This window comes from Chlorocebus sabaeus, chromosome 9 (assembly GCF_047675955.1).
Source record: "Chlorocebus sabaeus isolate Y175 chromosome 9, mChlSab1.0.hap1, whole genome shotgun sequence".
Taxonomy (NCBI): domain Eukaryota; kingdom Metazoa; phylum Chordata; class Mammalia; order Primates; family Cercopithecidae; genus Chlorocebus; species Chlorocebus sabaeus.
The window spans coordinates 27,355,045-27,369,014 of NC_132912.1; the positions used below are offsets into that span (position 1 = coordinate 27,355,045).

Sequence of the window (13,970 nt, forward strand, 5' to 3'; positions counted from 1 at the left end):
AAGAAAAGAAAAGAAAAGTAAAAGAAAGAGAGAAAATGGCCAAGAGATGGAGGAAATCCAAGAGAAAATGATATTGCCAAAGTCTGTCAACAGTATTACAGGTTGCAAGAGATCGCCCTGGATTTATTGATGAAGTTTTTGTTTTTGTATTTATCTTGGTGTGAATAGTACCGTGCAATGGTTCTCAAACTTTTTGGTTGTACAAATTATTGTGTATCTTACAAACTATTGAAGACCTGAAAGAGCTTTTGATTATAAGAACCCCAAAGAGATTACATCTCTTATTTATCCTACTAGAAATTAAAACTGAGAAAATTTTAAACATGTTAATTTACGTAAAAACAATAATAAACCTATTACCAGTTAACAGAAATATTTATGAAAATAACCAAAACAAAAAAATTGAGAACAGTGGCAATGTTTTACATTTTAGGAAATCCCTTTAATATCTGGCTTAATATAATAGAAAACCATTAAATTCACATATCTTGTTCTGCCTTCAATCTGTTTTGCTATTACATGTTATTAGTATATAGCCTCTGGAAAACTCCATTATATTATCATTAGAGAATGTGCATAAAAAATATTAACTATGAAAATAGTTTGATCTTGCAACCCCCTGAAAGGTTTTCAGGAATTTCTAGGGATCTGGGGACCCCACGGCAGGAGAGCTTGACAATACTGTGAACCTCATAAATAAGGTCTTTTTGTCGTGATGAAAAGTAAGCTAGATAGACTTGATTGAAATTTCAAGGGCTATTTGATGAGAAGGGGAGGTTGTTTCATTGACATTATTCTCTAAGGTTAGGAATGGACTCTACAACATTCATTCGATTAATTCATTCAGGATACATTTATTTAGCACACATTATGTGCCAGGAAGTACTCTAGATACTGAAGACATACCAGTAGACAAAACAAAAAATCCTTGCCTTCATGAGACTTCTAATAAAGTAGTAAAATATATAGTGTATCAGAGAGTGGTTAAGTCCTATGCAGATAAAACAATGTAAAGAGGTCTAGAGAATGCTGGAGGGATTTGCATATTTCAGTAGAATGGACAGGGAAGGCCTCTTGAAGAATGCAACAGTTGAGCAAAGACCTGAAGGAGCTGAAGCCATTTAGATATCTTTTGAAAGGGCTTTTCCAGCTATTTAACAAATTAATTTCTTAACATTTGAAATTTTATTTATATGTAGTCTTTAATCAAATAGCTATTGTATATGACATTAGCTGCAGGTACAAGGAAATCAGACAAGAGAACTGAAGTTTATTGAGTGCCTGCCATGTACCAGGCACTGTGCTAAGTATTATGAATGAGGTTTGGTGTCTTCACTAAGATTTACAACTTAATGCAGGAGGCAAGGTGTAGACATACACTTTCTGCAGTGTGTGTGTAGCAGTTCTTATGAGAAGAGTTGGCTTGAAGTTGCACCGCCAGAAGTAATGCACTTGACCTGAATTAGGGTGTGGAGGGTGCTCTCCACTCTAACAGAGGGGAAGCCAGCAAGTTAATACCTGATCACACCTTTTATAGAGCGCTTTGGTTAACAATATGTCTTCACGCCGGGCGCAGTGGCTCAAGCCTGTAATCCCAGCACTTTGGGAGGCTGAGATGGGTGGATCACGAGGTCAGGAGATCGAGACCATCCTGGCTAACACGGTGAAACCCCATCTCTACTAAAAAATACAAAAAAAAAAAAAAAAAAAAAAAAAAACTAGCCGGGCGAGGTGGCAGGCGCCTGTAGTCCCAGCTACTCGGGAGGCTGAGGCAGGAGAATGGCGTGAACCCGGGAGGCCGAGCTTGCAGTGAGCTGAGATCCGGCCACTGCACTCCAGCCTGGGCGACAGAGCGAGACTCCGTCTCAAAAAAACAAACAAACAAAAAAACAATATATCTTCACAAGTTAACTCATTTAACCTTCATAACAATAAGAAGCAGATGTTCTAAGAAGTGTTACTGTGTCTCTCAGAGACGGAGAAAGGCTCAGAAAGCCGGGTAGTATGACAGGCAGATATAAGGTAGAGGTAGACCTAAATTTAAGATAATCTGCTTCAAGCACAGTGCTTTACCCACCGCAGTGCAGCTGTTATGAGCAGCCGCTGAAATAAAACAGCTTGATACTCTCCTGACTCAGTCCTCCCACTGACTCGACAGGAGGGTTGGGTTGAGGTTGGGGCGGAGCTAGACCTCATGAAGAAGCCAACGAAGTCACACACAGCTCTCCCCACCTGCGCTTGCGCAGGGGAGGAACACGCAGTCCGGAAAAACGCCGGGGATTCTGGGTTGCGCAGCCGTGGAGCCACCTCAAGGCGGAACTGGGGCGTCCAGGGCTTCGGCAGCCTGAACACCCGGTGTGAAAGGAAGGTGGCAGCCGTGGAGCGATGCGCATGCGCAGGAGCTCACTCTGCTGAAGGGCTGAGAGGCGCACCGGGGCTGCCAGCTGGGGTCGGAGCGGAGCGGGGTCAGGATGGACGAGGACGTGCTGACGACCCTGAAGATCCTCATCATCGGCGAGAGTGGGGTGGGCAAGTCCAGGTGAGGCGGGCGTGCGGGTCGTGACGAGGGTGACTGGGCTCTTTCTGTCCCAGTGGTTGCTGTCTCCTGGGCCGCGACGGGAACTGTAAACTGCGGCGGCGGGCGCGGGCCGGGCTCGGGCCGGCTCCACTTGCGCCCTCCTCGGCCTCTGGGCTGCGCTCTCCCGCGGCTTCTCCTCCCCTCGCCCCACCCGCGCGCCTGGTTCCCGGCCTCTGCCAGGCCCAAGTTCTCTGGGTCGCTCTCCCTCCTGTGGCGCCGAGGAAACACCATTCGGAGGGCCGCCGCTCCGCCGGCCGGTTTGCTGCGCGGAGCTCAGGGTGTGGCGGGCTGGTTTGGGCCCGAATCTGGCCGGGGGGCGCCTTGCCTCGAACTCTTCGGGGTTCAGGCTGCCTGTCACCCCGAGACCCGGGAGACATAACTTTCCCACTTGAGGGTTTCTGTGGGGCCTTCTCTAAATACATAATGTCTTCGGGAAGTTTCGTGACGCCTTAGGTCCCATTCCTGGCCTGTTTGGGCGCAGCTTAATGTCGCTGCTTTTACTTTTTTATTAGTCGGCTGTGGAAGAACTCCTGGATCTTGTGACTGCTGGAAAATTTCGCTTTAGTGTAAGGTCCGAGTGCTTCAGCCGTGGGTCACCTTTGAAAATAAAATGTAGTTGTTCTTATTTTCCCACATCCTATGGAGACAGAAGATTAGTGTTGTCTTTTCATTTTTGACTTTTTTCCTTGGGGAAAATAATATTGACAGTGGAGTTGAGTATAAGGTAAGACATGGATCTAGGTGGATGTTGCTAGAGGGTTGTGATTTCATCCAGGTCTTGGAACAGAGTTCTCCAGGTGATGTCATTCTTGCCATCTGATTATGAGTAGGTTATGTTCAAGGCCGTCCTGATCCTTAAACCGCATTTACACTCCGGGGGCTGTAATCAGTTTCATATTTTAGCTATACCTTCTGATACACATATCTTTCAAATGATTTTTTATATTTCATAAATTGAAGTAGCCTTCATTCTACAAGCTAGAATGAAAGCTCTCCTCAAATAACTTGTAAAAGTCACTTCGTAAAGTCTTACTTTTTAAAAGCTTCTTCAGAATGTGAAAACTTATGTAATATATTCTGATATTATTTATTTATTTATTTATTGAGACGGAGTCTCGCTCTATTGCCAGGCTGGAGTGCAGTGGCGCCATCTCGGGTCACTGCAGCCTCCGCCTCCTGGGTTCAAGCGATTCTGGACTATCGGCCTCCCCAGTAGCTTGGACTGCAGGCAGGCACCATTATGCCCAGTTAACTTTTGTACTTTTCGTAGAGATGGATTTTCACCATGTTGGCCAGGCTATGGTCTCGATCTTGACCTTGTGATCCGCCCACCTCGGCCTTCCAAAGTGCTAGGATTACTGGCGTGAGCCACCAGTTTGACAACACGTTTTCATAGTGTTCCTCATGTAATGTACTCTGTGTCTACTGGAATGAAGGATTTGCACGTACCAAGGAATAGAATAATGAAATACTATGAATTAGCAAACCAGCATGATTTGTCTGTGTGTGTGTAAAAGGGATGAGTAAAATTATTTACATGATCATCTATTATTGCACATACATATTTGAGGGTTAAAAAGTTAATGTAAACATTGTCTTAATAGGAATTTCATAGCCTTGTGATCTTTCTTTTTCTTTTCTCTTTTTTTCCTTGAGACATGGTTCTCATTTAAGTTCGGTCATATGAAATTAGTGTTTTTGAAGTCAAGAATGATTGATTGTCATTTCATGTAGTTCAACCCAATACATGGTCTGTTAGCACTTTTTCTAAATGTATTGCATGGATGACAAGTTAGGGCGTGTTAAAATTTTCTGGAAGGTTAACTGGAGTATATAAACAAAACGCCTCTGCTCTACCAGCTGTTTTTTTTGAGACAGGGTCTTGTTCTGTCACCCAGACTGGAGTGCAGTGGCATGATCATAGCTCACTGCAGTCTCAATCTCCTGGGCTCAAGTGATCCTCCCACCTCAGCCTTCTGGGTAGCTGGACTATAGGCACAAGTCACCATGCCTGACTAGTGTTTTTTATTTTTTATAGAGAGAAGGACTCACTGTGTTGCCCAGGCTGGTCTTGAACTCCTGAGCTCAACAGATTCTCCTGCCTTGACCTCCCAAAGTGCTAGGAACATAGGCATGAGCCACCACAACCGGCCCTACTTCTAAAATTTTTTTCATAGATGGGATTTTCCTATGTTGCCCAGGCTGGTCTCAAGCACACGGGCTCAAGCCAACCTCCTGCCTCATACTCCTAAATTCCTGGGATTACAGACACGAGCCATGACACCCAACCAAGGTTCTCCTTGTAGAGTAAGGCCTGTTAAGTGGATTTATCAGCCTCCCTAGTTCATGTCACCGAAACACATTTACCATGGGCCTAATCTGTTTTAAACTTTTTCCTCAATACGTGGCAATGGATTATCAACTGCTCCCAGCAAGATTTTGACACTTTGTTTCTTTCGTGAAAGGATTACATATAGTGAGAAAGTTGTCTTATTTGGGTATACATTATTGTCTAGCTGGATATACATTATTTGCCTATGTGATATGCTATGGAAAGCAGTCTTGAACACTTACGTTTCTGGATAAGATGAGAATAAATGACTCCACCAAAATAGAAGTCTATGCCTTTTAAAGTGAATTAGTACAAAAACGTTTGTCGTGGATATGATCTTAAAGGATTGTTTTAACCAAGTTGGTTTCTATTTCATTACAGAGCTGGAGCTAGTGGAAGTGAGATAGCACTTGTGTTGTTGGGGGTAAACAAAGGATATATTTAATCCGAATTAGTGGATTACTTTCTAGTGTATTTCATAGTGTGAGAGTCTAAAGGGTATGTGATAGTAGTCAGGAGATCACGATTATGAAACTGGGGCTGCCACTTGTGTGACCTTGTGTGTAATACTTGAATGCTGTAGGCCTTCATTTCAAAAGTGAGGGGTTTGGAATAGAAACCTCTCAGACCCTAAATGTATAAGACTAGGATTCTGTGGCTAGGCCTGGTGAGGGAAAGAGTAGCAGAACGTATTGAGAACTGAAAGGGATTAGAGAGACCTATTATCTAAATTACTGTCCCTTCTATGCCCCTTGCCTTCCCATTTTGTTTTTTTTTTTTTTTTTTTTGGTGAATTTCATTTGTAAATTTAAAAAATGCAGATTAGTCATAATCACACTGTTTATTATAAACTTGGTCGCATGTAAAGTGCCATGGTGATAGTTACTCCTTCCATCTCTACTTCTGCATGGGAAACATTTTGCTCCTTTAACTTTGAAAATATGAGTGTGTAAATATACAATACTATAAGAATGGTGCTTCTGCCAGGTGCAGTGGCTCATTCTATAATCCTAGCTATTCAGGAGGCTGAGACAGGAGGATCTCTTGAGGCCAGGAGTTCGAGACCAGCTTGGGCAACATAACGAGACCATGTCTCTAAAAAAATAAAAATAAAAAAAGTAGCCAGCCGTGGTGATGCACACCTGTCGTGCCAGTTACTTGGGGGTCTAAGGTGGGAGGATTAGTGAGCTGCAGTTGTGCTACTGCATTCCAGCCTGGGTGACAGAGTGAGACCCTATCTCTTAAAAAAAAAAAAAAAAAAAAAAAGGTGCTTCTTAATTATTTTGAGATTGTCAGTTCCTCTCAATATCTAATAGAGAAATGAACTCTCTTCCCCTTTCAAAGTCTAATAGAGAGATGGACTCTCTGCCTAGAAAAAGACATACATAGAATTTAGAATACTTTTTGGGCTACCAGGGTACCCCTGTCTAAGATCTGATGTATACCCTGAGCCTGTATTAAAATTTGTTGCTTCACACCGTGCCAATTCTCTGCCTCTCCTGATGAAGTACTGTTAATAACAAAGGCCTTTAAAGGATTAGCAATTATGAGAGAAAAACCTCTGACTTTGTGTCTGCACATTGCCATGTGTTCAGTAAATAATACCCAATATCATCATTATTGTATTATTATGATATTATTACAACTAGTCTACAAGGTAATGTTAACTTAAGTTTTTGTAGTAATATTTTCTGTGGTGACCACATATAGATATTATGTATCTTTTCTTAAATTATGGTTAACTGAGTATGTTGGGAGAAAAGAAAAATTTTATAGGTAGTTTTTAAGAGTCTTACTAGTATTGTTACCTACGTTCCAAGTAAGTAAATATAGTCAAGATGTTAGGTGGATAAATCTAGAATTTGACTCTTCTGTTTTACTTTGATTTTGTGATGCTGGTTTTATGGTAAACACAAGAAAACAAAACCAGTAAGGGAGAGTTAATCCTTCAAATATAATTAATGACAGTGGGTTTGGAAACTACCAGGAGGCCATTATATTTTGCAAAAACTCTATGGACAAAACATACCTCTACCAGCAATAATCACAACCTATAGAAAGTCATAAGATTTTTCTATAATTTAGATACCTGATGGCTGTTTCTTTGATTTTATTCATGCAAACAGGTCAATTAGGATAGTCTTATACTTCAGAAGTTAACATGAAGGAAGGTTGAATGACTTTAAAATCAAGGGCTTTAACAAAAGCTTAGATTTCATTTTTGAAGAGCTTCTAATAACTGACACTTCTGCTTCATAGTAAGTAAAATAATTCTGGAAGATATAAAACCTTAGAGTACACTTCTAATCTGGCATCTTTAGCTTTTTAATCCCTTTTTATCCCTTGGCATCTTTATCTTTTATCCCTCCTTTCTGGTTTCTTATCATTTCCTAGGTTTAGTCCTTCGTTCTCTCTTGCCATAACCTTGGCAGTTGTCTTCCGTTGATTTTCTTCTATTTTTTGTTAGTATTAACGTTTTAAAACAAAGAGCAGTACTTGTCATAACTTCTTTAAAAGCCTCCAGTAGCCTCCAGTTGCCTACTTGGTTTTATACACTCTACCTAGTGTTTGCCTGAGTCTACCTACTCTGTCGTGTGATCTTTCTTTTTACCTCTCTTTTTACTATATCTTCTCTTAGGTAGTAACCATACTGCGTGTTACAGAATGCTCGGCTTTGATATGTTTCTGGTTTTGCTTGAATTCAGAGTGGATTACACAATCAGATTTTTAAAAGCTAGTTTGTTGCATTCTAAGGAACTTTATTTTTTCCCTTTTCATCTATGTCAGTTAAAGCATGACATGCTGCTAGTATCATTTTTCTCAGAAGGACATACCAGAACAGTTAAAAAACAACAACAACAAAAACCCCCACCTTTTGTACTTGGGGGATTGTGTAGGAGACCATGGGGAATATATTTAATAGTAAACTACTTTGCTCTTGGGATTTTTAAATTGCCTTTCTAGTAATTTAATTTTTCTGTGTATACCTGCTCTAGTAATTTAATTTTTCTGTGTATACCTGCTCTAAGAGAAGGCCTACATCATTTATTATCTGCATCTAATAATGTGTGACCAAATAGTCATGAACACATTTATCATAGGATGAGAAAATTCAAGTTCCCAACCTGTCTTCTTAATATCTCTTTCAGCCTGCTCTTGAGGTTCACAGATGATACATTTGATCCAGAACTTGCAGCAACAATAGGTAAGCCTGTGTTTAAAAATTCTATAGAAATGGCCAGTATTTTCTTGCCTTTGGCCTTTTTAATCTAAATCCTTCTACCTTCTTCTCACCACCCCACTGCCTCCATGTCTGTTGAAATCTTATTTGTCCTTCAAGACTTATTTTGGTATCATTAAATCTCTGAAGCTTTTCTAGATCTTACCAAGAGAAAATAACTTCCTTATCTGTTGTCTCATGGCACTTTATAAAAACTGCTAATGTAATTATCTGTACACACATTTCTTTCCTATACTTTGGATTGTCTTTTATTTTGTAATATACAACAGTTATATTTGAATACTTATTGTATGCCAGGGACTGCTACTAAGAGGAGGGGTTATAATATTGAATAACAAACTTGGTCTCCGTCATTATGGACCTAACAGAGTGTGTTAATTTTGTATGTTCAGCATTTGCTACAGTGTTTGACATGTATTCTTATCTTTACATATGTATTGATACTAGTTATTAAGGATTGTTAGGAGCAATGATACTTAAATGCCTTTTAAGGATAAAATTTAGATCGCCTGAAAGTGGTTAGTCATACTAACTTATGAGAATATACGAGAAGATAGAGGTAAGTATTTTGGTATCATGTATTTAGACTCTAGACAACGTAAAGGGATGAAGAGACCACTTGGAATAGTTGAAAGGTAGCTGAGCTGAGTCAGAGCTAGATAATAGTCTTGGTTGGCTTTGCCTTGAATTATGTGTAATCTTGATGAAGTCACTTGACTTACTAACTTCATCTGTAAATTGGGAGGATTTGGGGAGAGAGAATACTTTTTTTTCCAGCTTTAAAATTTCATGATCTGATGAGGAGAATATAGTAAAGATGATCCTAGCATTATTGTCAGGGAAAATAAAGAGTTTTTCTTAACTGCCTTTATTTGTTTTCATTTATTGTGGGTCTATTTTTAAAATTTTATTGTGAAACACTTTCAGACCACAGATTTGTAAAAATAGCGCAAATAATTCATGTGTATCCTATTAAATTACTCTAAATGTTAATGTTTGTCACATTTGCTTTATCATTCTCTCTCTACATACACACAGTATTCTTTTTTTAAAAAAAATGAATTGAGAGTAGTTTGTAGACATGACGTCTTCAATGTCTGCATACTTTAATGTGTATTTCTTAAATGAACATAGATACGTTTTATTGTCTATTCACAGATTTTATCAGTTGTTCCATTAATGTCTCATATAGAAAAAGACAAATAATTGTTTTGGGTCCAGGATCATATGTTGAATTTAGTTATTTCTCTTTAGTCTCTTTTATTTCATTTAATTAATGAATTAATTTATTTTTGAGACAGAGTCTTGCTCTGTCGCTCAGGCTGGAGTGCAGTGGCACCATCTCAGCTCAGTGCAACCTCCATTTTCCAGGTTCCAGTGATCCTCCTGCCTCAACCACCTGAGTAGCGGGGACTACAGGCGCATGCCACCACGCCTGGCTAATTTTTCTTTGTATTTTTGGTAGAGACAGGGTTTGCCACGTTGGCCAGCCTGGTCTCGAGCTCCTGACCTCAAGCGATCTACCCATCTCAGCCTCCCAAAGTACTGGGATTACACCTTTGAGCCACCGTGTCGAGCCTCTTCAGCCTCTTTTAATCAACAATTCATCAGTCTTTATTTGCCTTTTCAGGGCCTTGACATTTTTGAAGAGTAAATAATTATTTTGTAGAATGTCCCTCAATTTGTGTATGTCCGGTGTGTCCTTACAGTTAGATTCAGATTATGCAGTTTTGGCAGGAATTCCACAGAAGTGTTTTCCAGAGCATAGTGTCAGGAGGCACATTGTGTCTATTTATCCCATTTACTAGTGGTGGGACTTTGGTTACTTAAGGTGATATATGCCAGCTTACTCCTCTGTGAAGTTATTATTTTTCCCTTCATAACTAATATATATATTTATTGTAGAGAGATACATTGAGACTATATAGGTATCCTCCTTCTTACACCTTTTGCCCTCTTGTTGTAGCATCCATTGATAATTCTTGCCTGTGACAAGTGATAAGGACAGTATATGATCTTGTCATTCCAACTGTGATTGTTATCAAATGGGGATTTTTTAAAAAATGCCATCACTCTGTCTACATATCTTGTTTGGAATTCTGTAAGTAAGAGCTCTTTTTTTTTTTTTTCTTTTTTTATGAGGCAGTGTTTCGCTGTGTTGCCCAGGCTGGCCTCAGACTCCTGGGCTCAAGCGATCCTCCTGCCTCAGCCTCCCAAGTAGGTGGAACTACAGCCATGCACCACCATGCCCAGCTCAGGAGGAGCTCATGTTTGTTTGTTTCTTTTTCTTCATATGAACTCATGGTGCCTGTAAATTTTCAATAAATTAGGCATTACTTAGCTTTTGCATGATATTAACATTTACAGATTTACTGTTATTTGTGTCATAGGAAAGGGAATCATTTAAAACACTAATTCAAAATCCATTGTAATTTGGCTTTATTATTATTATTTAATTAATTTTTTTTTTTTTTTGAGACAGAGTCTTGCTCTGTTGCTCAGGCTGGAATGAAGTGGCACAACCTTGACTCACTGCAGCCTCTACCTCTCTGTTCAAGTGATTCTGGTGCCTCAGCTTCCTGAGTAGCCAGGACTACAGGCATGCACCACCACACCTGGCTAATTGTATTTTTAGTAGAGATGGGTTTTGCTATGTTGGCCAGGCTGGTCTTGAACTCCTGGCCTCAAGTGATCCACCCACCTTGGGCCTCCCAAAGTGTTGAGATTATGGGTGTGAGCCACTGTGCCCAGACTGGTGTATTATTTACTCCTATAAAAATTACTTAGTAGTAAAACCTTATTTTGGTCAAAACCTGTCTGAGTACATATTGGTAATGGCTAGCCAGGAGGAGAGCAGTAGCAACTGGCAGAAAAATAAACTTGCCTAAAGTTAAAATTTTACTGAAGGAATGAACATACATATAATATTAACTGTCTACATTACAAACTCAAATGGAATTTGGGGACTAGTAGCATGCCAAATCGTGGGTTGTCTTTATTACTAAAAAGGCTTTGTCTTCTGCAAAGACAAATATTAAGATTATAGTATGCTGGTGAAAATATATATAATTTGTTCCCCAAATAGGCCCTGGATCTTGAATATGTTGAACAAAGTATCTTTTACATTGAAGCATCAGATTACTTTCTGCCTTAGGTAATAGCATGTATATATATGTGTATATATATATTTTTTTGTTTTTGTTTTTTTTTTTTGAGACGAGAGTCTCTCTGTGTTGCCCAGGCCGGAGTGCAGTGGTGCATGATCTCAGCTCACTGCAGTCTCCACCTCCCAGGTTCAAGTGATGCTCCTGCCTCAGCCTCCCAAGAAGCTGGGATTGCAGGCGCATGCCACCATGCCTTGCTAATTTTTATATTTTTAGTAGAGATGGGGTTTCAGTATATTGGCCAGGCTGGTCTTGAACTCCTGACCTCAAACGATGCACCTGCCTCAGCCTCCCAAAGTGCTAGGATTACAGGCATGAGCCACCACGCCCAGACCACACATGAGTTTTTAAAATAAAAACAATTACTTAATGACCTTGTGAAAATTAGTGTTTTATGGAAAATTGGTGTTTTACCCCACAGTAAAATAGTAGTAAGGAAAGTGTATTGTTACCTTTTAGTAACTTAGTGAGACACTTAAATTTCCGTCTTGTATAAAATACTCTTTTAAGATAATTGTTGGATTTGCAATTTGCAGATGGTACTATAAAATTAGCATTTTTCTTTGTTGGCAATTAGCTAAAAACAACAAAGAGAGGGAAAAACTGACACACAAACCCAGCATTCCACTAAACTAGAAGACAGTTAAAAACCCCAAGCCACAAAATAGATGGAATTGTTGCCAGGAGCAGTGGCGATCAGGCTGGCTGCATGTGGGAAGAAGTAGATAGAATGCCATGGCTGTGGAGCTCAGAGACAGTAAGAAACATGAAACTGCAAGGCCCCCCTGAGGTATAAAACCTGAACCCCTTGTTTACAAAAGTGAAATGGGTTTCTTCAGCTCAAGGCAGGAGCTTTCCTGCACCTAGTTTGATTCTAAGAAGTCCGGGAAATGAAGCCAAACGGGGAGTCACATAAACAAACCATTTTTGCAGGAAGTAATATGTGTCTATCTCTACAGCAGTTGGGGAGGAGATGACTGCATTGTGAAAAACCTCCAGACTGCCTGTCTGCACTGGCTGTTGAGAAGTAAAACGCTAAACTGTCTCTTAGGTAAATCTCTGAATCACGAAAAGGTTGTCAGTCCAGAACTGGAGGCACTCTGGCCTTCTGCATGAACCTCCTACAAATATCAGGTTCCGTACAACCAGCACTTCTTCAAAGATGAATAACCAAAAGGAATTCATTAAGCTTGACTGCCACAAATGTTTGGAAATCAGAAAGGAAGAAAGAAACAGAAAAACAAAGGACAAATGAAGAACAGTAACCTAAAATATTGCCATAAAGAAGATGAACATTGTGACCAAACATTTTGCCATGAGTTTAGAAAGCTTAATGAAGTATTTACTTCATTAGCAGCTCAAAGCAGTTGATATAAGAGGCCAGGGAAGAAATAGAGTGATTGCATGAGAAAATGCAAGGTAAGCTGATTGAGTGGAAAGAAAAATAAATGAAATTAGAAAATAAAACCTTTACTGAAATGAAGATGAGATTGAAAGGATCACGTAGATAATAGAGAACTGTGGAAGATACAATAAGAGACAGAGTCTAGAAATGGAAAAAGCGGGTAGAATTTACCAAAATTAATGAAAATGTTAAAATGAATTAGAAAATGATAGATATGGAAATCAGAGAAGGAAATCCAACATATGCATCTTGAGACTCAGAAGGAAACATACCGAAACATAAATATTTAAAAATGTAGTACAAGATAACATTTCTGACGTAAAAATAAACAGTCATATACACAAAATTGCAGGGTTTTTTTTTTTTTTTTTTTTTTTTTTTTGAGGCAGGGTCTTGTTCTGTCACCAGGCTGGAATGCAGTGGCACAAACACAGCTCACTCCAGCCTCGACCACCTGGGCTCAAGTGATCCACCTGAGCCTCCTGAACTGGAACTACAGGCACGTGCCACCATGCCCGGATGATTTTTGTATTTTTTTGGAGATGGGGTCTCACTATGTTGCTTAGGCTGGTCTTGAACTCCTGGGTTCAAGCAGTCCTCCTACCTTGGCCTCCCGAAGTGCTGGGATTGCAGGTGTGAGCCACTGCTCTCAGCCTGCAAAAGTATCTTGACCAGTTTTTTTGTTTGCTTATTACATAGGAGTGTTTGATAAAAGATAGTATTAGGTTTATTTTTCTGCTATGACAGGGTCACATGGTGGTCCTTAATCAGGTACTTATCTAAGTAATTGGTAGCATGGAAATTAGATCCTGTAGAAATTAGTTATACTAATTTTATATAATCTGATTAGGCACAATTTGCTTTACGTTGTTTTTTATTTACCCCGTTTTATGTAACTTTTAAATATAAAAAGGGTGCCTTAAAAAACTATTTTCAAATAAAAACCTAGAAAATGAATGTAAAACCATTTTTCTACTTCAGACTGGCTCACACATATTTCTTAATCTATTTTAAGACTTATAATTGTTAAAATATGTGAAAATGTCTTTTGAGGGTTGGCATATTTCAACTACACTTAGACAAATTGTGGTTGTTATGGGTTGATGTTATTTCCTTAGTGAGCTTTCAAAAATACCTATGACTTCTGCTGGGCGCAGTGGCTCATGCCGATAATCCCAGCACTTTGTGAGGCCAAGGCAGGAGGATCACTTGAGCCTGGGAGGTCAAGGCTGCAGTGAGCTGTCATCGTA

At 39.7% G+C, this 13,970-nt stretch overlaps 1 protein-coding gene across 2 annotated transcripts in view; it reads left to right on the forward strand.

Moving 5' to 3' along the window:
- Positions 1-2,294: 2,294 nt before the first annotated feature.
- RAB18 (RAB18, member RAS oncogene family) overlaps positions 2,295-13,970 on the forward strand; it is a 36,373-nt gene continuing 24,697 nt past the window's right edge. Inside the window, exons 1-2 of one of the 2 annotated variants that reach the window (XM_008002633.3) lie at positions 2,295-2,539; positions 8,060-8,115. In XM_008002633.3, coding sequence (XP_008000824.1) covers positions 2,472-2,539; positions 8,060-8,115 — 124 coding nt within the window. In that variant the 5' untranslated portion in view covers positions 2,295-2,471. The remainder of the gene's footprint in view (positions 2,540-8,059; positions 8,116-13,970) is intronic. The other variant, XM_008002634.3, reaches the window with a different exon arrangement.